This window comes from Hyaena hyaena, unplaced genomic scaffold (genome assembly GCF_003009895.1).
Source record: "Hyaena hyaena isolate Hyena2069 unplaced genomic scaffold, ASM300989v1 scaffold_30, whole genome shotgun sequence".
Taxonomy (NCBI): domain Eukaryota; kingdom Metazoa; phylum Chordata; class Mammalia; order Carnivora; family Hyaenidae; genus Hyaena; species Hyaena hyaena.
In genome coordinates, this window is record NW_024080662.1 from 195,206 (window position 1) to 220,608 (window position 25,403).

General features: G+C 53.7%; 2 protein-coding genes across 2 annotated transcripts in view; one reads left to right on the top strand and one right to left on the bottom strand.

The window, feature by feature from the left end:
• MAPKAPK3 (MAPK activated protein kinase 3) overlaps positions 1 to 6,360 on the bottom strand; it is a 27,619-nt gene extending 21,259 nt beyond the window's left edge. Inside the window, exons 1-2 of the mRNA XM_039228367.1 lie at positions 6,222 to 6,360; positions 5,681 to 5,951 (exon numbers count right to left, since the gene is read on the bottom strand). Coding sequence (XP_039084298.1) covers positions 5,681 to 5,899 — 219 coding nt within the window. The 5' untranslated portion in view covers positions 5,900 to 5,951; positions 6,222 to 6,360. The remainder of the gene's footprint in view (positions 1 to 5,680; positions 5,952 to 6,221) is intronic.
• Positions 6,361 to 10,918: 4,558 nt separating this feature from the next.
• On the top strand, positions 10,919 to 17,091 carry CISH (cytokine inducible SH2 containing protein). Its single transcript, XM_039227974.1, has 3 exons — positions 10,919 to 11,107; positions 15,032 to 15,252; positions 15,489 to 17,091. Exons 1-3 carry the CDS (start codon positions 11,088 to 11,090, stop codon positions 16,019 to 16,021), a joined length of 774 nt encoding a protein of 257 aa, XP_039083905.1. The 5' UTR covers positions 10,919 to 11,087; the 3' UTR covers positions 16,022 to 17,091.
• The last annotated feature ends 8,312 nt before the right edge of the window (positions 17,092 to 25,403 follow it).

A 25,403-nucleotide genomic window follows, 5' to 3' on the forward strand; every position in this document is an offset into this window, starting at 1 on the left:
AAAAAAAAAAAAAAAAAAAAAAAAAAAAAAAAAAAAAAAAAAAAAACACCTAATACCAAACCCACACACACACAAAAAAAATCCCAAAATCAATATTCTCAGCATCTCTGGCCTGTCCAGTGCTGAAAAGGCCTCCTGAGGCTCCTTGTTCCTCCAAACAGCAGCCTCCTCTCATACTCCTGCTCTAAGAAAACCCCCATGGTTCCCAGCAGCATGATTTTATTCACAGTCACACAGGGCCTAATCCACTTAGTTCCAAAAGGGTGGGAGGGTAGGGGGGGACTCCAGGATACAAAGTTCCTTTCACATTATTCTTTCTCACTCTTCAAGGGGCTGGCTTCCCCAGGTGCACGATGAGCCCAAGGGAGTCCTCATAAAGGCCAATACTATGCCTCCAAAAAATGCACTCAAGCTGCCCCAAATGAGAGCTCTGCCCTCTGAAAGTGTCTGCTGGCCTGTGCTGTATCATAGCAGGAACACAGGGATAGTAATGGCCACCAAGACGGAATCCTCCTTCTGGCCACATGTTCAAACACAGGGTTCAAGTACACCACAGAGATGATGATTTTGCAAAAGATTCCAAAAGTGCCTTTTTGTCCAGGGTCACTCAGGGAGAAGGTGGCAGAAGGAAGGATTTCAAGCCCAGAGCCCTGCTCTCTCTCAACCCCAGGCAGCCTCTCATGTGGGAACACATATGATCTTGAACAGACAGGAGAAAGACCAGCAGAATCAAAATTCTTCTAGAAAACCATGGGAGCCAGTGAAAGCCATGTCCTTATTATCCTAAGAGCAGCAGACCCACCCATGCAGGAGGGCTTGGTGTGCACTCTGACACCCCTAGGGCTGACTGTGGTCTTCAGCTCTTGCCTGGTGACCATCACTTTCAGACAATGGCAGCCAGTCACCAGGCCGGAACCAAAGGAGGTCGGGGGACTGCAAAGCCAGATGCTCCACCTGCCCACTCACAGGCATGTCCCATGATGATATCCCAAGGAGGCCCTGGAGAGAAAGATGAGGGGTCCACATAGGGAAATAACTTCCCCACGTGCAAACCTCAGCAGAGACATGACAGACCTCTGTTGTCACAGAGACTGGGCCCTTTCCACACAGCTTGGACTGAAGGACAGTCCGGGTGACCCAGAAGCTCCTCAAGCACCTTGAGCTACAGTGCTCTACAATGGTTCTGGTGATGTAATGCAAGAAAGCTCTGGAGGAAGGAGGGAGGATTTTTGCACACTTTGTGAGGGAGGATACCAAAGACAGAGGCCACTGGGGTGAAGCCTGAATCTGGGTTGTGGGCAAATGGAGAGGGAAAGTGGCGGACCCTTTTTTCAAGGGCCTTCTTCCACAGAGCCCTCATAGTCCCTCTACAGCTCCCCAGGGTTTATTGGGGTCTGAACACCTGCCCTGCTGAGATCAGCCACGTCCCACCAGGACACATAACTGTGAGTAGTTAAGTGGTACTCCACAGAAGGTGCTGAGCTGTCCAAAAGAGGCATGCTGTCACACACACCTTGTGCCCTCAGAGCAGAGGCCTGGATTAAAGCTGGCGGTCTCTTCCAGGAAGTCTCCCCTGGCTGGCCCAGCCCTGACACAGTTTCCTCTCGCCCACTCACCAACCTGACTTCCTGCCTGTGGCAGTCTGGACCCTGCTAGGCTGCACTCGTCTGACGCAAAAGGCTTGAGACAAACCACACAACCTTTCTGAGGCAGTCCCACAGCCGTCATGAACCTTGTGTGCTGGTCTGTGGGACCACTTGTCTGCTCACAAGTAGACAGTGCTGCACAGTGAGGAGAACTGGGCAGATCTAGACAAATACCAGCAGCATCACCTAGGACCCAGCTGGGGCTATCAGGGCTTCCAATGGAGCCATGGAAGATGTATAACAGCACCCTTCCAGGGGCCAAGTCTTAGAGACCCTCCCATGTCCCCATAAACTAGCATGAGAGGTGACTTAAATGCTAAGACTCTGGCATCAAATTGCCTAGACTCACATCACAGCCCTGCCACTCATCAGCTGTGCATCTTGGGCAAGTTGTTCACCTTGCTGAATAGCAACAACTTTGTCCATACAATGGGAATGACAAGAATTATGTAAGATAACACGGCTCATGCATTGGATAGGACCTGTCAGACAGAATGGTCTGGAAAACTGTTGGCCATTTATGAGGCTATTAGAATCTGCAGCAGCAAGGCCTGAAGACTGGGTCAGCTCCTGGATAGGGCGGGAAAGCCCCGGCAGTCCTAGCACAGTGTAGGCTTTGAGCACAACTTCTAAACATATGAAGCAGCTCAAACAATCCATCTCTGCCCGAAACTCCACTACCTGCAGGTTTTAGGGTTTGATGCCCTTCCTAGGATCTTTGTTTAAACAGCAAATTGCAGTTCATAAGGTTCCTACCAGGGACTCCGTTGGACAGGGCTGTCGGCCCCTCCACACGCTTCCTGACTTGTTGACTTGGTAACAAATGGCCCCACCAAGGCTGATCCAACCGGTCTGGAGTTGGTAGGTAAGGGGGTGACTGCTGCCAAATGAGAAAGTACCTGGCCCGCCTGGCAGCCCCACCCAGCCTCAAATCCAGCTCCGCAGCACCAGCTTCAACAGGCCAGCCCCACCCATGGAGCAATGTGGGGAACTCCCCAGCATGGGGACCCAGCACCCCACCACTCCACTCTATTTGAAGAAGAAGGGAAGAGGAGGGCACTGGGAGCCCCAGGACCTCCAACATACTCAGCAGTCAGAGAGGAGGGCCCCTAGCCCCAGAGAGCAGCAGCAGGAAAGAAGATTCCACTTCTCCCATATGCAGAACCCCTCTGTCTTCTCAAAGTTTTTTATTGCTTTAATTTACCTAAGTGCCATGGTCACTTCTGCCTGCCATGAGGCAGAGGACCACAAGTGAGCTAGGCAGGAAGTCAAGAGGGGAGGAGAGCCTGGCCTCTGCTACAATCTCTCATCTCAATCAAGCTACATGATTTCTGACTGCAGACTCCAGGTCACGATTTTCACATATGTGATAAGGATTGAAGGGCTGTGTCTCAAATGTGGTTGGGTGACTAAAGGGGGACAGATATGCAGGGCTGTGCCCCGTTAGGAGTGAAACTGAGGCGTACTGGTTCATCAAGTAGGCCTAGAAGAAGGCCCAAGCAGGTCAGTAGGAGGCAGTCCCTTGCCCTCCATGCTTGGTGGGCAGTCCTCTAGGTACTGCCAACCGGACTGCAGCAAGTGCTTAGGGGAGACTGGAGACTGGAAGGACTTGACAGCAGTAGAAGCTGGCCTTGAAAAGGAATAACTGAATGTAAGTGAAGCCAAGAAGGACCATGGCAGTGGTCAGGAGCTGAGGGAAAGGGGAAGAGGCCCAGCTCCCCGGGGAGGAGCCTGCTCCTCCAGGGCCCCAGAGAATAGCAACAGTTACAGGGACAATGACCACAACTCTTCCTGTTTGATGAGGGCCTGCTGCATTCCAGGCTTCAGGGTAAGCATTATCTGCCATCTTGGACAATAGGGCCAAGAGAACAGGCATGGAGAGAGGCCGGAGCACTAGGCTTGGACCACCAAGAAGGGCAGAGATAGCAGGGGCTAAGCAGAAAAATGCCACCCTCTTCCTCAAAGCTAAAGCCACCACTCACATTATGAGTATGATGTGCCAGAAGTTGTACTAGTGCCATGTTGGAAGATGGTAAAGACCTGCCAGATTGTAGAAACTTCCAGACCTGGTCACTGAAGAGGGACTAGGGGCAAGAAAAGAAGGTGTTTGGAGTGGGGTCCACATCTAATCCATGTCCCCTTTGAGGATTAATTTAGGGCCAGGTCCTGAAGGTTCCAAGGCAGTAGCCCTAGCCATACTCATCCATAAACCCTAAAGAGGCACAGCAGGAGAATTTATTCTAGGCACATCCTAGTTCCCAGTCCAGAACAGGGAAAGCATTGAGGCTCTAGATTCAAGAAGAGTTGCTTTGGAAACTGTTGCAGTCAGAAGTTCCCCCAAGTCACTTGTCAAACACAGCACCTATGGGGAAGGGCCTAGACTCAGCTCTGCTTAAAGCTGATGCTGTCTAAGCCCACAATCTCTGGCCTCCCCCTCTATCCCTGCCTCGTTCATAGCATCTGGAACACCATAGGGGCTCGTCAGAGCTCAGCTTTGGGTCATAGGGCCAAAGCCTTGGTATTAAGAAGAGGTCCTCTGGCCTCAGTTGGCCCCTTGCCTACCCAAACTGCCCCTTACCCCAGCAGAGGTGAGAGCTAAGATGGTGCTGAGGGAAGGGGTAAAAACTCCCCACTGAGAAGAGCTACTTCCCCCTTAAAGGACTTAGAGGAGGGCCTTCCAACCCCACTATGCTGCTGGGTTAAGTAGCTGAATAAACTGTGCCTGAGACTCAGCCTTGCCAGCCCAGCCCAGAGCTTCCTCCAGACCTAGGCTATCAGCCCCAGTGCCCCTAAGAAAGACACAGAGAGTTGGGCCCAGGTCCCTGCTCAGTTACTTGCAGACACTGTATCCTAAATAAGACCTGTAGCCTCTCCAGGCCTGCACCAGGCCCAGTACCAATTACTCTAACTCTACAGGCGTCATCACATTCCAAGCTCACATCAACCCCTTATCTTTCCCCCAGAACAGAGGCAGAAACCTGGCTTCCAGAGTCCAGGACCTAGTCCAAGGTCATGGAGCTGGCAAATGCAGGCCAGAGATTAGAGCCATGTCTACAGAACTCTGCACTCAAGCTCATAATTGCAATGTCTGCAAAAAATAAGATCCTTTGCTGGATTCTAACGTCCAGGAGCTGTTTTCCTTGCCATCATCTACCCATCGAGGTGGCCACTGGCACAAACCACAATGGAGTGAAGTTCCCAGTGACAACAGATTCGAGGCATTCTGGGTATGAGGCAGCGTCCTGGGCCCAGAACTAAGTGACTTAAGCCAGAACTATGTGGCTAGATCAGCCACCTCCAGAACTCCCTGGATTCCATCTGTATTAGTGAGTTCTTAGCCAGGCCTCCAGGGATGCTGTGGTGTGACATGGATAGATGGCTGGCCCACCCTCTGCCCAGGAACCAGGGTGGGTCAGGCTTGGAGCAGGGCCTGCCCCTTTCAACACAGGGCCTGTAACTCAGCTAGAGCCCATCAGCAGCCTCTGGCTCACAGGTTTGATGGGGACCATCCTTGCCCACCAGCCAGCCCTGGGAGTCTCCCACCACTCCAGCCCAGGCAGACAGGGGCCACATGAGAAAGCAGCCCCTCTCCAAGCCTGGGTGCAGACTCAGCCTCAGGCAGAGAGAAACTCAGATCCATTCCAGCCAGAAGAGCTTCTTATGAAAAAAAAAAAAAAGGGGGGGGGGGGGGGGGTGGGGAGGAGAAAGAGAAGAGCTTCTCATGGAAGGAACAACCAAGCTGAGGCCCAGCCATAACCCCAGAGTCAGGAACCACTTTTTCCCTACTTCCGGGTAGAGCAGCCTCTACTCATACTGACTCCACCCCTTGCTCTCTGGGACATGCTGAGCTTAGCTAGGCTGAGCCTCGACTTTCCCACCTGTAAAGTAAGGAGGATCAGGAGTCTGACCTTACAGGGTAGTGTAAGGATGAAAGAGATACTGATCATAAGAAGCTTAGTAGGGGTCCTTGGCATATGTGCACCCACAAGCCTCTGCTGTTGGGCCCTCCGGGTTACCCACGAGGGGTCACTGACCTTCAGGGCACACTTCTGCCCAGTACGCCTGTGGAAGCACTCCAGCACCTTGCCGTTCACACCCAGGCCCAGCACCTGCTTGGACAACTGGTAGTCATCGGTCACTGCATACTTCTTGGGTTCCCTCCGCCCCCCGAGGGCAGGAGCGCCAGTTGAGCCGGCAGGTGCACCCTGCGGGGGCGCGGGCCCCCCCTGCTCCTCTGCTGTCTCGTCATCCATGGGCCCCGCGGGGCGCTGAGAGGCGACCCCAGCCTGGCGCGTCCAGGGCCACCTGAGGGAGAAGGGAAGAATGAGTTCCTCTCAGACTTCTCCAATACACCACAGTATCAGAGCCCTAGAGCCCGTCTGGGCTGCGGGCCGCGAACGCGACCGGGAGTTCGGGACGAATTGCCGGAGAGTACGGACGCGAGCCAGGGCGGGTGGTCGCACAACCAGGGACTAGGAGTCCGGCCTGACACCTGTCTAGAGGGTAAAGGGTCGGGCGCCGAGTGGCCGCGAGGTTCTGGGAGCGGAAAGTGGAGGGGGCCCTATGAGGGCGTACCTGGCGAGGGCGTATCTGACAGCAGAGTACCTGGCTGCGGCGCCGGCGAGGGGCAGGGACCGCGGTCCCGGGAGCCCGCGGCCGCGAGCACCTGGAGCCTAGTCGCGCCGCCGGCGGCACACGTGACCGTCCCCCTTCTTTTCCCCCCCCGCCCCGCGCGTCCCCGACTTGAGGCCGGGTTTGGTCAGCCTTAAAGGGCCAGGCGGGCCCTAGCAGGACTGGGCGTGGAGGAAGCCTCCGGCGGGCCCCGCCCCGGAGCCCAGACGGAAATAGCGGGTGTGGCTTCTCGAAGGAGAGCGGAAACCTCCTAGGCTCCCCGGGCCCTGGGGCCAGTGAGGGCTTTGCGAGCTCCGGAGTTTACCAGCGACCTACGAAGTGACCGCGCAGGAAGTCTTGTTTCTCTTGGAGCCTCAGGAAGCCACTTGAGTCGGGCGTTTTCTCTGCACGCTGCCAGACGGCCCTCCAGCAAAGCTTGTAAGGCTTGCGACTTCCTTAGTGGTGGACCGCCAGCGTACCTAAAGTCTTAATTTTTGCCATCAGCCATTCGCTGTGATTTGCGTTTATCCGATCCCTGGGTGTCTCTCGCCCTCGGTGCATCTCCTGCTCATATCCGTGGCTTGTTGATTTCCTTTGGGATAAAGCGTCCTTAGACCAGATATCCTAAAATCCCATTTGTCAGATTCATCAACTTGTCAGATTCATCAACTTTTCACCTTCTGGTTTGGGCTTTTGGTATCCTGTTTAAAAAGTCTCCTCCTCCCACCCCAAGATACTCTTTAGCTATGTGGTATTCCCTTCCACGTTTAGGTATCTATTCTGAACCCATTTTTGACTACCTTAGGTATTTTGATAGTTTTCCCATCACAGGCTGTTAAACAACTCATTTCACAGATGAGGAAACTGAGGACCCCTAAGGGGAAACAACTTGTCTAGAGTCGCAGGAGGTGTTGTTCTCTCCTGGGAGAAATCTGCACTACTCCAGCACACCCCCGACATTCCCCAACCCTCAGACTTGAGGGACTGGAACAAGGTGGTTCCTTTGGTACTGGGAAAGTGAGGCTTGGGTCATGATCTCCACGTGGGCCTCTGCTGCCATCTGCAGGCCACTGGCAGGACTGCAGGCACTGTGGCCTAGGTCCCACCCGGAGGCGTCTCTGAGCCCTTATGGCTTTGGGATTGGGCCAAGCGAGCTAGCGCTCTCACCCGCCTCCCCATGCCCCAGCACAAATACAGGCATGTAGATGCACATGGGCTCCTGGGGTCCTGCAGGTCCAAGGCTCTTCAGAGCAGTTCCTGGAGAGCTGGCACCTACTGTGTGCAGGCACTGAGTTGTAGGAAATTGCCCAGGGCTCTGCCCTGTCTCCTTGAGACAGCCTTCAAGCTAACAGAGTTCAGTGAAGCAGTGGCCCTGATGATGGTCTCAATTGACTATACTGAACCCTTCCTTTGGACTAGACACTGCCTGGGTGTTCTACCTGGGCACTCCCTGACCTCACTGGAACCAGAGTAGGCAGGGCTAAACACATCCCACACAGCCTACACGACAGACACACAAGACAGACAAGCCCTAGATATCAAGCAACTTGCCTGAGATCAGTAGCTGTCATGGCAGAGTCTCCATCCCAACCCCCAAAGAACAACTCCAGGGTCCAGCTCTTACCCTCAAATAATGCTCTCCTCCTCTGTGCCTCCCTGCCCCCTTCCCACATCCACATGTACAAATATGCTCTCACACATGTTCACATATGCACACAAATGCACAAAGACTTACAGATGTGCACAGACAACATGGGAATGCACATGCACACCACACACATACACACATTTATGCCTAGCTGGACCCAGAACCTCTCTCTCTGAGCCCCACCTAAGAATATGATCCAAGATCTCAGAGCCTTGGAGGAAGGCCCTGTGATCTGGAAACTTCTGCAGTTTGGAGACTGGAGAAGGGTCTTCCCTCTGGAGGTGACTGGTTTAGGCCAGGTGAGCCCAAAGCAGAGCAAGGTCTCATTCTGGACAAGCAGGGTGCCACTCAAAAGCAAAGTTCTGGACAGCTGAGAGTGGCTTCTTGTCAAAGCCAAAGTTATCTCAGTGTATGTCGGGGCACCTGGGTGGCTCAGTCAATGAGCGTCTGACTTCGGCTCAGGTCATGATCTCACGGTTCGTGGGTTCGAGTCCCACGTCGGACTCTATGCTGACAGCTAGCTCAGAGCCTGGAGCCTGCTTCAGATTCTGTATCTCCCTCTCTCTCTGACCCTCCCCTGTTCACACTGTCTCTCTTTCTCTCTCTCTCTCTCTCAGAAATAAATAAAACAGTAAAAAAAAATTTTAAAAACAAAACAAAGTTATCTCAGTGTACATTGTGGTTGCTGAGATATCTTATTTTCTAAAAATAGAATTAGATTACACTGTTCTAAACATTTTATAATTGTTTTTTTAACTGATCTTTTTTTAATTAAAAGTTTAATTGTATAAGTAAAACTTATTTGTTATAATAAATTCAAACCATAGGGAAATGTAAAAAGCAAGCACTGGTGATGCCTCTCCCCTTGCAGTCTCCATAATCAATGCCAATGCTTACAAAAGCACACACGTTTCCCGCATACGTCCATCACAGACAGATGTTTTGCAACTGCTCATCTAACCTAAGAGAGTCAGAACCTGTGGTTTCCCTTAGCTGCTCCTTCTCCAGCGACCACCTGCACACTGAATTCAGTATTTGGGATGGGTGGGCGAGGGCAAGGATGGGTTCATGGTGGCAGACTGATACACACAGCCCTCCATGATAGCTGAATGTCCAACGGGTCTAGGTCCGAGGCCTTTGGAATAGCTTACAGTGGCAAAGAGGCCCAGTGAGTGTGGGGAGAGAGGGAGAGAGCTAAATATACCCCCTACACACATACACGTGTGAACCGTCCTACGGGGGAGGAGAGGCTGCAAATGATGAGAATAGAGAGACCAAATAAGCCAGACTCTGAAGAAGGCACTGCTGTATATTATTGTGACTGGCCTATCTTGTGACTATTCTGGGTGGGACGAAGCAGGGAGATCCTGCTGCAAGGCCAATCCCTGGAGTGCCAGGAAGGGTTATCCTGGAGTATGGAAATTTGTCGAGTGAAACCATGAGAGGACCCGCCACTGGGTGGCGATGTGGGCCTAGTAGTCAGAGCAGGTGTGTAGGGAGCAGACAGAGCAGGAGAGATGATAATGAGTTGGCCAGGGGGACCCACAACACCTGGGGCAAAGCAGGGGCACACTACATACTGTACATACAAGTGAGGTGCATAATTCTGTCAAATTCACAAAATGTGACTAGAGGGAAAAACCCTTGGGGCCTTTTAATTTAACACACAGAACTGTATAATCACTAACATCTGTAAGGGAGCTTTCAAGGGGACACCCTCCGTGCTCTCACATTGACTAGCCTGGAGGCAGGGAAGATTCACTGAGGACCTTAAAGCTGGATCTTGAAGGATGCCCAGAAGTTGTTAGGTCAGGCACCTAGAGAGGATGGGGGTTGGGGGGAACTGTGCTCCAAGCCCCAACTTACCACTTGCCAGCAGTGAGATTTAGGGTACATTTTAACTTCTCTGTGCATCAATCTCCTCAACTGTAAAGAGGGCACAATATATAGTGGTTAGGTGATAAAATGAGGCTGGAAATCGCTGAGAGCACCTGGCACATACTAAGTGTTCAGTAAAGTACTCACAGGTAGAGGGAGGACAGAGTCTTGAGGTAGAGAACTTGGGATTTGACCCCATAGAGACCCAGGTACCCAGGTTCAAATCCTAGTTCTGTTGCTCGGCAGCTTGAAGCCTCTTTGTCTTCATAATAATTAAGTGGTAGACAGTTTCTACCGAAGAGACTGCACCCTACATAGGTGTCCCATGCTGTGGGTCATCAAGTGAGTAATGAGGTCTCCACACCTGCCCCCATCCCAAGATTGGGATGTGCCTTCTCCCCCAACTCTTTCAGAGAAAACCTTCTGGCCTGGATCCTTTTGACTGTGGTGGATGTTTGACCCCCGCGCACCTGCTCGGATCTGAGGCCCTCCTCTGTCCCCCTCCCCTCCTCTCATGTCCTTCTCCAAACCCCACCCCATGCCACCAGTTTCCCCACCACCGCACACAGAGTCCGGGGATCCACGTGAGTCCCACAGGGGGCGCTTGCACACCAGACAGACTGCCTTGAGGGAGCCGCTAGCCGGGAGGGCAGTCTCAAAGCCCTGCCCTTGCGCTGCCACCAATTCTACAGCGAGATACTGGGGCCTGTCCCGAACGAAGCGGAATGCCGGAAAGAAGTCTGGGCTCGGGTGGGGAGAACCCCTGCCCCGCCCTGGCCTTCTCCAACCCGGTTTTTCCCTAGTGGTCTCTAGGTCACGCTCCACCCGGCTCGTTTGTCGGCCTCGGATCTCAAAACTGCAATTGGCTCTCCCCGGCCATTCGGCTCCGCCTCCCGAACTGCGATTGGTCAGCGCGTGGGTCCCCGCCCCATTTTCCTGGAAAGTTCTTGGAAATCTGTCAAAGGTGTTTCCTTTAGCGGCCCTCAGCCTACACTGTGAGCCTGCGCCCCCGCCCGCGCCCCTTCCCGGCCCCACAGCACTGCCGGCGGTTCTAGGAAGACGTCGCTTCCGGGAAGGGCTGGGACACAGAGGACAAAAGATTAGGCAGCTCGCCCCGCCCCACCCTCCCGGCCCGCCCCTCGCGCCCTCCCGGCCCGCCCGTGCCTTGGCCTCTCAGTCCTAGCCTGCCGCCGGTGCGACCCGGGAGCCTGCCTTAGGAGCGAGACCTACGCCCACTGGCTCCCTCCAGCCGCCGCCGTCCGGCTGAGCCCCAGCTCCGGAGCTGCCGCTGCCGCTGCCGGGACATGGTCCTCTGCGTTCAGGGGTAAGCGCGGCTCGCCGTCCCCGCCGGGCCACGGCGCCCGGCGTTGGGGAGAGTACTGCCTCGTGCTAGCTGCCGGCTATTGAGAGGGTTTGACGGGTCGGAGATGACCGAGTGCGGAAGGACCTCAGGGTGACAACAAGGAATGGTGACAACACCGTCACCACCCCTATGCGCACTGTGGGTAGTGAAACTGGGGGTCGGCTGACGACCGGAGGACGCCGGGTAGCTTAAGCCTTGGTTCTGGCTAAAGCAGCTGAACGACAGCGGAGTTCGTACTCCAAGACGTGGCTCACCTGCCCAGACACCCTTCTGGGCCCAGAGCCCTCTGCCCCCACCTGCAGGCCTCAGGGCCTACTAGTGACCTGAGGTTAGCCCCTGCCCCTCTTTGTCCTCACTGTTCTGCCATGGGCTAGCAATTAGGCTTTTCTTGGGAAGCCAGTCTGAGATCCTTGCCTCCCCCTCAGGTTGGCACCTGCTGACCAGCAGATCTTGGAAGAGACTGAATTTGGCCTGATTTTGCTGTGGCACCCCCACAATTGCCTTGCCCCTCCTCAGCCCAGTCTGAGATCCCGGTGTGAGGACTTGGCTCCTGCCTCCCTTCTCCAACTTTCCTCAAAGACTAGAATGGTGTGGAGGCTGATAAGACAGTCTTGGCCTCAATTGAACATTCTTAGTGCATTCCTTCCGCCTCAGCATCCCCTTCAACAATGGGTCTGATACTCTCCAGACTGATCTGACCGGAGCTCAGAACGCTCCAGGGAGTGAGAAAGAAGATATGAGTGAGCACTCCACACCCAGGGAGAGCTGGGTGGCCCAGTGGCTGTTGTTATCAGAACTGGCATAGTACCAAGTGAAGAAGGGTGTAAGGTGGGGCAAGGCTGAAGTGCCCCTTGCTCTGAGCAGTTCTGCTTCCAGGGAAGAAACCTGGAGGTGCCAGGAAGACTGTACTACCATACTTCTCCCTGGCTGTCTCTAGCATCTCCCTCCTCTGAATTTTGGGACTCCTGAACACCACCACACCCTATCCTCCAGATCCCCCCAGTTCTGAAGTCCCACATTCTCTTTTTACTTTGTTCCAGCTAAAGGCCCTTTGGAACCTCAGGGCCAGTGTTGGGTGTCAGGGAGCAAGATTTTTTTTTCTTTAATGTTTTATTTATTTCTGAAAGAGAGAGAGAAAGAGACAGCGTGAGCAGAGGAGGGTCAGAAAGAGAGGGAGATACAGAATCTGAAGCAGGCTCCAGGCTCTGAGCTGGCTGTCAGCACAGAGCCTGACGTAGGGCTCGAACCCACAAACCGTGAGACCATGACCTGAGCCGAAGTCGGACGCTTAACCAACTGAGCCACCCAGACGCCCCTCAGGGAGCAAGATTTCTAAGACCTCCACACACAGCCACAAACCAGCTGGTGCCCTCCTGGGGTGGAGGCAGAGATTCCCAAATATAGGTTTGGGCTGCCAGCTTTGCTTGAGGGGGTCCACCCTCAGGACTGAGTTTGTCCCACTAGCATGTGTCCCCAGGAGGGACTCACAGCCTGGGCTCCACAACAGGAACAACAGGCACACACAGGTACAGGCCACCCACACCTGGAACGCACAAGCCATCACCCCCACCATGACGACAGCTGTGGACACACCCCTCCTCAGATACACAGTCACTCACCAGGACTTGCGGGGACCAATACAGCTGCTTACACACCCAGATACCATGTTGACCCTAGAGGTGCCCACGCCCACAGTGCCCTGCTAAGCTGTCTGGACATGGCTACCCCCAGACACTCTGGCCTGACTGGCTAGCCTGAGCTGAGCTTTGGGCCCCAGCAGGCAGGCCACCAGCTAGTTCCTTGGAACTTGGCCTCCAGCTCCCCCAGTAGGATTCCAGAACTCTACAGTGCACCCAGAGTGGATATAGAAAAGTATTAAACAAACTGTGGTGTGCCAGGGTCTTGTGGCCTCTGCTCCCAATTTGTTAAAATCTTCTAATGCTCACCTATAACTTATACTGTCAGATCTGGCTCTTCCGCCTGCATCCTGCCAAGGCTCCTGCCTACCTTGTGCTGCCTCATAAGCAATCTCTGGCACAGTTTACCCATGCTCTCATCTCTGCCTGGAGTGCCTTCCCCCTACTCCTTTTGGCCTGGCAGATTCAGCTCAGGAACAGGCAGACCTTGACTCCCCCATGGCACCCTTTGCATTTATGACTGTAGGTTATAAGTTCTCCTTGAAAGTAAGGCCCATGGCTTTATTATCTTGGTGTCCTGGGGCCCAGCAGGGGACCAGACCAGAACTGAGGTCTTGAGAATGTATTTTCTGAGGAATGAGGAAGGATCAGCAGTCTCTTCCTGGGAGCCAGGGCCATGACCTTCACTCCCTGGAAGTCCCAGGTCACGATGCTGGATGGCCTTCCCCTGGAGAAAAGCTACTGCTCAGATTAGGGCTGGCTCAGCAACCCAACTCTAGTCACCTAACAAGATGGTGTAGCCAACTCCCTCAGGATCTGGGCTGGTAGCATCCCTCATTAGGGGGTAGAGAAGTTGAACAGTCCTAGTTGAACAGCAAGGTTTGGATAAGATCATAGGGCCTCATAGGACTGGCTTGCCAGGGTATGATCTGGAATGTAGAATGAATACCATGCCCTTTGGTGGGAGCTCCTGTTTATGGGAGGTGGGACTTCCTGGTGTCTTTAGAGGCCACTGTCCACCCCAGATCCTCAACTGGGAGGTGTAGAAAACAAGATGGGAGTCTGACCTGTTTGGGGAGATTGCTCCAGCCTCTAAGCCCTGGCCAGTGTGGACCTTGGTCCCTTTGACAGATACTCCTAACCATGGGGAGGTAGCATATGACTTTAGGTATCCTATCATAATTTTGGAGCCTCTCTGGAGCACCCCATGAAGTCCCAGGCCATGGCTCAAGCAGAACCAGCACCATTTAATCTAATCAGCCCACCTCAACCAAGAAGGCACCAATGTGAGGCTTCTTTGCACTGGATCCTACCATTGGCAGGGACATCAGTTGTCCATTGTGAGCTAGAAATCCTATAGGACATGATCTGTGATGTCACTTGGTATGAAATAGACTAATTAATGTTCAATAAATGCAGGAGGGTAGAGAAGTCTGTTTCAAAAGAGAATCAGCATGTAGGGGAAGCCATCAAGTGCCAGAGTCCCGCTCTGGCCGGGTCCAGGGGTCCCTGTATGATGGACGGTGTCGGCGGGGAGGGATGAGAGAGGCACGAGATTCTTTCTGGTCACCAGCCAGGCCTCTCCACACTGTCTGAGACTCAACTTTATTTTATGATTTAGTGTTTGGGGGATGTCACAGAAGTGGCATTCTGATAATTCCTTTTATCAGTAAAAACTTTCCAGAACATTGATATGCAAAAGGATGAGGAACAGCCCAGAGGTGGCAGTAGCATAGTAAAGGCAAAAGTTATGCTCATGGCTTAATGGGAAGTAATAAGAAAAACAGGTCTTTCAGGAATGCAATCTTGCTCCCATAACCACAAAAGAAGTTTCTTTAGTAAGTTCCTTCCCAAAGTGCAATCAGCATATCAAAGCCAGAATGAGTCACTTCTAATACCAATTAACAAGGTGACTTGGGGGGGTCAGTAGCCGAAATAATTGGGTGGGGGTGGATATTGGGTCACCATCTGACGGTAAGAGTCCATGGAACTTAACCTTAACCTCATAAGGAGTTCTTACTCAACCTACGAGTTCAGAAAGCGGCTCCCAACAATCAAGGAGCCTTTGTGATGACAACTGGAAGGTGGGATACTGATCTCATTGAGCCCATGAGTGGGCAGAGGGGAAACTGAGGCTCATAGTAAGATAGACTGGCCAGAGGTCATATAGCTGGTCTGGGGTATAGGCGGTCTCTGGTAATAGGGAGAGCATAGGGCCTTCACTCACTGCCCATCCACCCCCTTCTAGACCTTGTTCTTTGCTGGCTGTGGAGCGGATCGGGCAGCAGCCCCTGTGGACCCAGTCCCTGGAGCTGCCCGAACCAGCTATGCAGCCTTTGCCTGCCGGGTCCTTCCTGGAGGAAGTGGCAGAGGAGACCCCAGCCCAGCCAGAGAGTGAACCCAAGGTGCTGGACCCTGAGGAGGATCTGCTATGCATAGCCAAGACCTTCTCTTACCTTCGGGAATCTGGTGAGTTCAAAGAGGGAAGCAGGCCTTGTCCTGGGAAGTCCAGTGGGGAAAGCTTAGCTCTGTCTGTTGAGTCTCATTTGAGAGACATGACCCTACCCAGGAGACTCTGATGGGGTAGGTACAGTCCTCCCCATGGAAGTGTAAAGGGGGAGGCAGAGCCCTGCCCTGCCCTGTATTGGTGCCCCCAACTAAATTCCACTGTGACTAGTCTCTTGGCCCCCTCTCTACTTGCCTAGGCTGGTATTGGGGTTCCATTACGGCCAGTGAAGCCCGACAACACCTGCAGAAGATGCCAGAGGGCACGTTCCTAGTACGTGACAGCACCCACCCCAGCTACCTATTCACTTTGTCGGTCAAAACCACCCGAGGCCCCACCAATGTGCGCATTGAGTACGCCGACTCCAGCTTCCGCCTGGACTCCAACTGCCTGTCCAGGCCACGCATCCTGGCCTTCCCAGACGTGGTCAGCCTCGTGCAGCACTATGTGGCCTCCTGTGCTGCTGACACTCGAAGTGACAACCCTGACTCTGCACCTACCCCGGCCCTGCCTACCCCTAAGGAAGATGCGCCTGGTGAACCAGCACTGCCTGCCCCTGCAGTCACTGCCGTGCACCTAAAATTGGTGCAGCCCTTTGTGCGCAGAAGCAGCGCCCGCAGCCTGCAGCACCTGTGCCGCCTTGTCATCAACCGTCTGGTGGCTGATGTAGACTGCCTGCCACTGCCCCGGCGCATGGCTGACTACCTCCGACAGTACCCATTCCAGCTCTGACCCATCTGAGTATCTCTCTCGCCTCACCCAGCCATACCCTGGAGGGGACACAGGCCCCAGCTGGACTTGGGCTCCCGTCGTCCCTCCTCCAGTTATCCTGGTGACTGCAAGCACATGACAGCTGGACCAGGGAGAATCAGCAGGAGCAAGCCTGGGGGTGAGAGGGAGAGAAAAATGTCACACAACTTAAAGGTCAACACCCCCAGTTCCCATGTGGCTCCGTTGTGGTGAGCCACGTGTCAGGAGAGAGGGAGACAGGCGGGACCTTGTCTCACCTTGTGGGTGAGGCCCAGGCCCCCATTTGACACTGTGGGCTCCTGAACTGTGTACACTTTGCCGGCCCTGGTTTCTCAGTACACAGGGTGGGGCAGGCCCCTCCTTCCAGCCAGCCTGTCTCAGGGAGGATGGCAGCAAGAGGAACTGAGGTTGACAATGACAGTCCCTTGAGGAGGGAACAGGCCAGGCTGAGGGACTGCAAAGTTATACAGTATTTATTTATTTATTCTCCATGCATTGGGCTCAAGGTGAGCCAGTCCCACCTCTCTGCCCTGAGCCCTGAGTGCTCTGGAGACCCCAGCTCTGCCCAACTTCTGGTTCCTCCTGGTGGAGAGCCTCATCCTGAGACATGTTGCTGGACCCAAGGCAGTTCTGGGTATCCTGGCGCTAACCCACCCACCTGTGAATGTGCGCACCTTCTTCTGGCCCCCAGCTCTGTTTTGGGAGGGTAGGTAAATGGACAAGAAAATGAAGCCAAAGTGTCAGTGCCCAGCAGAGCCCGCCACTCACCCCCTCGCAGGGCAGAACCCTGTCTGCACAGAGCTGGTCTCGGTGTGGCACCTGCCTGAGCGAGCACGTGTGCGGTGTCAGGAAGCGGCATGCTGGCTCAAGGGCTGCTACTCCAGCTCTGCTGGGTCGGCTTCCTGCCCAGGAAGGTGCCTGCACACGAGAGGGAAAGAAATACCTATTGATAAAAATAAGTATTATAATAAGTAAAACCCAGTTTGGTAGTCTTTATTCTTCCACTGATTTTTCTGTATTGACAATAAAATTGTACTTTTCATTTAAGAAGACCTCAGTGGGACCTCTTTTGAGTTTTTACACACAATTTGTCCCCTTTGATATTATTTTCCCCCACTTTATATCTGGGTCAGCGGGGGCCCAGTGACATTATGTGGCCGAGCAAGCCCTGCTAGGGGACCCATTGAAGAGTCAGGGGCTCGGAGGTACAGAGAGCAGCCTTCCTTTCTTGTTACCTCTTGCTCCCCTTGGAGGATGGGAGGCAGGAGGTAAAGGCCAGCTGTATTGCCTGCAGGGTCATTGACCAGGTTCCTGCCAGATGGGGGATGGTCGCAGAGGAGTGCCAGACCAGAGAGATGTGTAAACAGGAGATGTCAATTAAAGACTGGAAGTGGAGAATGCTGGGAGATGGGTGCTGTGGGGGCACCCACTCCTGGGGGCAGTGTCTTTTGAGAGGAGGAGGCCAACAGAGAAATCAGGGCCAGTCGTTCCAGTGAGAAAGTACAGGGAGTGCAAGGGCACCAGAGCGTGACTGGGAAGCTCATATTCCCTACCAGCAGCAAGGAGGCCTGGGGAAGAGTCACGCTATGCAGTGGGGCAGAACAGTGGAGTTGGGGATGGCGGCCAGTAAGCTGGCAGGGTCTGGCCTGAGGTAGGACCTGGTGAGGTTCTGGCACAGGCCAATTGGGGTTGGGGGACCCTTTCCTCTCACTCAGGGTCCTACATACCAGAAGTAGATGGAAGAGCAATTAAAATGAAAACTCTCCATTATCTGATGGTCTGACTTCGTAATATAAATTTCACTGCAGCTTCACTTGAATAACTCACAGGAAAGCTCCTCTGAAACTCATTCATAGCCTTCTAACTCTTGTTTTAGAAATAGACCAGGGCACCTGGGTGGCTCATTCGGTTAAGCATCTGACTTCGGTTCAGGTCATGATTTCACGGTTCATGGGTTGGAGCCCCGCATCAGGCTCTGTGCTAACAGCTAGCTCCAAGCCTAGAGCCTGCTTCAGATTCTGTATCTCCCTGCCCTCTCTGACCCTCTCCTGTCCACGCTGTCTCTCTCTCTCAGAAATAAATAAAAACATTAAAAGAAAGAAAGAAAGAAAGAAAGAAAGAAAGAAAGAAAGAAAGAAAGAAAGAAAGAAAGAAAGAAAGAAATAGTGCTAACTTTCCTGTTTTCTTGGGCCTTAGGTGATTAGAAGAGACAAATGCTGGCAGATTGAAAGCAGGAAGGTATAAAGACTGGTATGTTGATGACAAGGAAGAGGCAGGAAGGGATAAAAAGCCAGAACATTATGGGCATGGAGATAGTTATGGCAAAGAATAGAGCTGATACTGGATGTGAGTGAATAAGAGGTGAGCGAAGGCTGACTTTACTGGGACTAGTGCCCAGGCCCAGGTGCCCAGCCTGGCACATTATCTGTGGCTGGCCACAGAGTCCGGCAGCACGCCTCCTCCAGGTCATCATGACCCTGCCAGGGTTGTCTGCTGTTCCTCATTGCTTCAGCCTGGATCTCAGCCCCTTTGTAAGTCCCAAAGGGCCTGAGGCAACCCCTCTGTCTGCTCCACCCACAAATCTGAGTCACCAAATGGGTGAGTAGTAGACACAGAGGGGCCAAAGGTAGGGTGTTCCCCACTTGGCCCCACTATGGCCTGGACAGAAAACTGCCATAGCAAGAAGAAGCCCATAAACTCTTCAGGGGGGGAGGTGTCTTGGTGCCTGACAGATGCTGGCAATGGACAAGGGCTTTACACCTCATGTACTGCTCACCACAACCGTGTGAGTGGGTCTAAATATGACCCATACACCATAGATAAGAAAACTGAGGCCCAGAGGGGGCAAGGCCCTGTCTGAGGAAGTGAAGTACAGAGCAGAGCTTACCTTGAGGGATCCTGCCTGCCCATCTGTCCCTGGGCTGCTACATGAGATAGCAAGGACAGGCATCTGAAGTTGGCAGCTTGCAGGCAAGTTGATTTTAGATGCTGGTTTTATCCCCCTATGTCCCTGCCTGCTAGGGTCTCTGGATCAGACATTGATCTGGTCAACAGGGTTCTGTCCCCTTCACCTTTACTTCAACTCAAGCCAGGGTCCATTCTTGCCTGGGGAGGGGCTGCCAGGTACCTCTGACACATGGTATATTTTCTGCTTAAATCTTTTCTTGTCTCCCTATCAGGAGAGTTAGTGGTGCCTGCCCAGCATAGGGACAGTAGAAGGCATGTCATCAGGCCCAAACCCAAGTCAGAGACCCAGCCTAACAGATGCTGAAAACCCTCTGGTCAGTGCAGTCACTGCCGGATGGTTGTGGGCTAGTAAGGGGAGCATGCCCTGCCAGCACTGGCAAGGGAGAAATAGAGGAGCCATCTGGTTGGGTTTGTAGGACCCTGCACAATATACAAACAATAACTGATGGTAACCCCCCATTGGTTAAGTCCTTTACTAGCACACATGCTCCTCAGGCACCAATTGGGCCAGACCCCATCTGGGCCTTGGGGACACAAGACAGACACAGTCCCCCTCCTCATGGGGCTCCTGGGCTAGTAAGCAAGAGACAATAAATAAATGAGCAAATGGGCACTCAGGACAAGTCTTAAGAGTGTAAAGAAAGCAAAGCAGAGGGGACAGAGCAGAGAGTGGCTTTGGATGTGGGGACACTGCTGCAGATGAGAGGGGCAGGGAAAGCTCTGGGGCCACTGAGCCGGTACACCCGAGCAAAGAGCAGCAGCTGGCTATACAGACAACATAAGAAAAAGACATCCAGGGAGAAGGAACTGCCAGTGCCAAGGCCCTGAGGCAAGAATAAACCTGGTACGATCAGGACAAAGAAGTCCAGAATGGCTGTCCAGGAGGGCTGGGGAGACAGACGAAGGGTGGAGAGAGCAGAGGGGGCACGTGAATTTTATTCTACTGTGGTAGAGGGCCTCCTCAGAGTTTAGCAGGGGAATGCTATGACCCTATGTTCATTTCTCAGGGGCAAACCTGTCAGCTGGGTGGGGGATGGCCTCTGACAGGGCCTCGGGACAGCAAGCTGGAAAGGAAGCTGAGAGGTACAGGCTATGGCAGGGGAGGTTGTGGTGGGGAGCAGGAGGCAAGGACTGCAGCCTGGGGATCCAGGGCGGAGTTTGTGCCCCAGGCCTGCGTGGCGAGCCTTGAACACCGGCAGAGGTTGTCCCCATTTACAGCAGAAGAAGTAAAGCTCAGAGAGAGGTGCTGTTTTTTTCTCAAGTTCACAAAGCCTGTGAGAGGCAGAGCCAGGGTTCAAACCTTTATTCGGGAGCTTGTTGGTATGACCACTGTTCTGCTCTGCCACCCAGGGGCACCTTAGCAACTGCAGGGTGCTGAGGGTACACAGAAAGGAAGTTAAGGGGTCAGGAGCACTTTCTGGAGGAGGTGGCAGAGGCAGGGGGTGGAGGCTGCAGCCCAGAGGATTCCACCAGGTCATAAGGAGGTGGGTTTGGAGAATGATTCTGTATGGTGCCCCTCACTAGATTCAGCCTTCTGGAATGACTTTGGAACAGAGATACCACTAGGTTATCCAGGTTCCTCTTGTCAGTAAGGTCTTGCTAGGATTTTTCTCTCATGATCACCAAGTGTCCTAACACCCCCTGGATCATCAGTGCCCCTGTACCTGGACTCAGCTTTTTATCTGCCAACTGAGCAAACCTTGCTGGGCCAAAGCTGAATGCCATTCTGAATAGGGCTGAGGGCAGGGCCGGGCTGCTTGCTTTCTCAGAGGGGAGCGCTCCCACCCTGCAGAGCTGCCCACAGTGAAGTGCAGGGGCAGTTGCTTGAAATAAGTACCGACCAAGAAAGCAGGAGAGGATTCTGGGGATCTTGCCGAGGACCTTTCCTCCAGAATTAGAGCCTGTGCAGGCCTGGGCAGTCCCCTCATACCAACCTGTTAGACCAGTTTTAATATAAAACAGGTTCAAGCTTTGCCAGAAACTCTACAACCTCTCATGGTGAGTGAGTTCTCACCACCCCAACTGCATGGTATGGGCCTTCCTCCCCAGCTTAGGCCACACAGCCAGCTGCCCGAGGGGTCATTGCAATGGTCACCATTGTGCACAGGCTGAGCTCCCATATCTGAGATTCAAGAAGAGACTCCTGGAGGTTTAATCCTGGCTAGCTACCCCCAACACCCTGGTTTTACCCCAACCTCCCCTCCAGTCTGGATTGTATGCTGTGCACTTGGTTCTGGGGAATTTCCCTCAACCTCACAGACCCTGAGAGGATTCCTGGCTGTGAAATGAGGAGAGTGACAGCACCTCCCTCAGAGGGGACATGGGGAGCCCAGGAGGATTAATGAGGCGATGATGAGGAGAGCCTGATACAGTTCAATCTGGCAGCCGCTGCAGCTGTCATTGTAACTTTCTGTCCATTGTTTTCATCTTTCTTGAGAGGTTGGCTGGGTAGGTGTTGATGTCTGCTGAGGTCCATCTGGGCTGGAGGTGGGCTGGAACCACCTGGAGCTGTAAGCAGCCCTTCTCCCGATCAGCTCTGCCCTCCAAGCCCAGCCGCCCACCCTCATGTATCATTTGCCAATGACCTTGGGTTCTGGTCCTAGGGAAAAGACCCTGTGGTCTGGTCTCCGCATAGGCTGAGATGGAGGCGAAGCCAGCCCAACCTTCTAGCAACTGCTCTCACAATGAAAATAAAGATTAGGCCATCTGCTACCCTTGCCCCACACCCAGGGGGTGGTTTCCCTCAGGCCTGTTCCTCTCCCAGCCCTCAGTGGTCTCTACCCGCAGAGCTACAGGTGATAGAAATGAGTGGGGGAGCTGCCTCTGGGTCTGCCCCATTTCAAAGATGCAAGCCTGAAACCTAGAGACGCAAAGTAGCTTGTCCATAGTCACCAAGAGAGGAAGTGGACACATGGGGTTAGAGCCCAGGACTTTGAGTCCCAGACGAGGGTTTGTCCCCCTCCTCCTAGAACTCTTGAACTGGAGTTAGATGTCTGCTAGCTGGCAACTTGAAGAGCCTGATTCATGGCCTCTCAGACTCCCCATGTCCAGATCTAGACTCTTCACTACTCCCTAGATACACCTCCACTGTCCCTCCATCTTGGAGACAACCCCCACATTCACATGCCCGTGTCCATCCATCTTGCCCCTTGTCCCTCTCAAGCTGCCCTCCTGCTGCTCCCCATGGCTGGTTTACCCAGATCTAGTCTCATTCACTCACCCAGTTGTACCATCCTGATGGCTTCCTCAGCCCTACTGCCATCTTGAGTGAGGTGCTCACGAATCCAACTTTGCCCTGCCTTCCCCATTTAGTATATTCACAGGCTCCCCCTCCCCCACCATATCTTGCCTGTGCAAGATCCCCAGGTTCCAGGATATGGCTTCCAAAACTGCCAAGCCATTCCATTCTCTTTCCTCTTAACAGCCCATCACACTGTATCATTCATATGGGAATGTCCAAGGCAAACTCTTACTCACCCTTCAAAGCCCAACTCAAATGCCCCTTTTCTGAGCATCCTTCCCTAACTTCCCCAGCATTTATTACTGTTTGCTTTAGACACCTACTGCATCCTGGGGAATCTCCCTGGAACTTGAGTCTTCCCAAGTGTCTCCAGCCTGGAGAGGAGAAAACACTTTTGATAACGGATTCAAAACAGCCATTCTTTGGCTTCTTATGAAACATCTCTCTCTCTCTCTCTCTCTCTCTCTCTCTCTCACACACACACACACACACACACACCGTACTTCCCATGAAAGTCCCCTGGGGATGTCTTTAAAGTGGCAAATCAGCCAAATTGAAAGCAATAGATAGACAGGGTTCAAATCTCAGCTCCAAAATCACTCTGGGACTCCAGACAAATAGTTTAACTTCTAGGAGCCTTAGTTTCTCCATCTAACAGAAATACTGGTAGTGCCTGTGCCTCCAGGTGGTTGGAGAGTGGCTGGATCTGGCTTTGGGGTGACAGGGAGTAAGTGGGATGATGCTCACCTATGAGCAGATGAGGCAGGCCCGGAGCAGAAGAAGCCTTTTTGGTGTGGCCAAAGCTTCATGCTTAATGGAAAGATAGTTGCTTCCATGACCCTGGACCTGCTGATGCAGGCAGGGCCCAGAGCACTGGAAGTGGTCTCTGAGGCCTAAGGAAACTTGACTCCTCCAGGCAGTCCTCTAGGACAGTTCCACATGTAGTCCCCACTAGCGAGACCCACACTGGGATGGTACTGCTGGAGGGGGAGCGGTGCCTGGCAAATGCTCCCCAGGCAGAACTCTGTTCTGAGGACTCTCCCTTCATCCAGCATCAGATGAGCCCGATGGGGCTCTTTATGTAACCAGAGCTGGGCTCCTCCTCCATCAGAGGTGAGAATTTTACTTGTAGTCTGGGTCGTGCTAAAGCTTTGTTCTTGAAAGTGCCTCTAGGCCCTCAGCCTCCTCCCAAAGAGTACTTCACTGCTCCCTACCCCTACCAGTCCCACTTCTGAGCGACAACACTGAGTGTGTGTGTGTGTGTGTGTGTGTGCGCGCGCGCGCACGTGAGTGCGTGTGTGTTGACCTTTCCACTTGGCCAACATCCCTTTGTTTTTCTCAGCTCTTTTGGGTAGATGGCCATGGCAGGAGGTGCTGTTAGGAGAGCAGATTCTTAAGAAACCTTTTTTCCAAACCCCCAGAGGCATGGAGCTTGAGGAGACACTGGAAGATGAAGGCCTCCCAGGGCAGTTTGAGGAGTGTGGGTGAGAGACAAGGGTCTCCTTGCAGAGAGCACTCTAACCTCAGCATAGGTGACTGTGGGGCCTGCCCCTCGGCGTTATTGCCACTGCCTGGTCAGCATTGTCAGCCTGGCCAGCAAAGCTGGGTGACCCTGTACAGGTTGTTTTATCTCTCTGAGTCATAGACATCTCAAAGAAGCCCAAGTCCTGGGTTTGCTGCCAGCTTGCGTGATCTCCTTACCCCAGGGGTGCCTCTATCCATACCCCTTTACCTCTTCGCTTAGAGCCAGAGCAGCACATCCCTGAATGGGGGCTGTGGGCTCTGGGGGCAGTGGCACCCTATCAGCACCTTGACAATCACCCCCTTTCTCCTCTGGGTCTCAGTGGGCAAACCGGGATATGCTAGGCTCCAGGAGGACCCCTGGGCCTTTCAGAGTGCAGGGAAGGTGTGGTGTGGGCACCACCCCACCCCCACCCCGGGTGAGGTGTTTTCACTAGAATCGCAGCATAGCTGCGGCTGGAGGCCTCTTCCCAGGAAGAAAAAGCAGAGCGCCTCTTCCAAGAACTCAGAGGAGGCCCACAGGCAGGGGAGGGAGGAGCGGGGGAGTTAATTTTAAACCAAACAGCCTTCAACGCTTCTCAGGAACTGGTTGCTCAACGTGATCTGGCAGGTCCCAGGCGGGCAGGCAGGCCTGCTGCCAGCTCAGAGGTGGTGGGGGTGGAGGACTCGCCCCAGAGGAGAGGCCCAGTGACCTTGAGGGAAGTTGGGCCCTGTCCTTGTCCATGAATCCGGGCCTGTCACCCCAGATCCCCACCTACCTGACCTGATTTGCTGGAGTGTGGGGTGGGGTGACTTCCTCTGTCCTAACCAGGCTAGGTGAAATATAACAGGATTAATAATATAGATGTCATGTCCTTCCAAGGGCCTTAGGACTGTCCCATGCCTCACTCTTTGCTTAGAACCTAATACTTATGTCCCCTGGCCTGTCCCTCTGGAGGTTACCTGATGAAGGCCCGCTCTGGGGTCAGAGTAAGGCCTATGCCATTCGCCCCTGGGATGGGACCCGGGAATGCCAGGCTGGTGGCAGACTGAGGAATATGGAGGGTGAAGTTGCAGCAACCAGCAGAATTTCTGGGTCCAAGGAGCAAGCTTCCTGTGTGTGCAGGGAGGCTCTGAGCTGAATACACTGGGCTCACCTCCCCCACTCTGCCCCCTACAGCCAACAAATGAAAGGGGAGGAGGGTCAAAGCGCTTTCACACTCACTGACCTCCTGGCCCCTTCTGGGCTGACAGTCTGGGCCCCCCTCCCAGTGTCTGGTTCCTACAGAGGTTGCTCCCAGGGCACCCTGTCCTCCATTACTTCCACCAGCTGCCCAATGAGACTCCAGCAGCCTGGGCGGGGTGAGGCCTGTGTTCTAGGAAAGGATCCTGAGCTAGCGCTGCCAGGAGCTGCAGTTCTTGGAATCAGCACTGCAGGGTGAGGGGACGCTTCCTGGAACCTGCTGGCCACTCCAGGGAGAGAGGCTCAGAGGACAGGCAGTGACCTCGGTGAGGGGGAGGGTGCTGAGGCCTCAGCTTTGGTCCTTGCCTCCAAGAAGCCCTCCCTGACTGCAGGTGCCTCCTGAGACTCCACCATCTCAGCACTAAGTCTGCTGGGCCCCAAGGGAGGCCCAGGTCTGGCCCAGCCTCATCAGT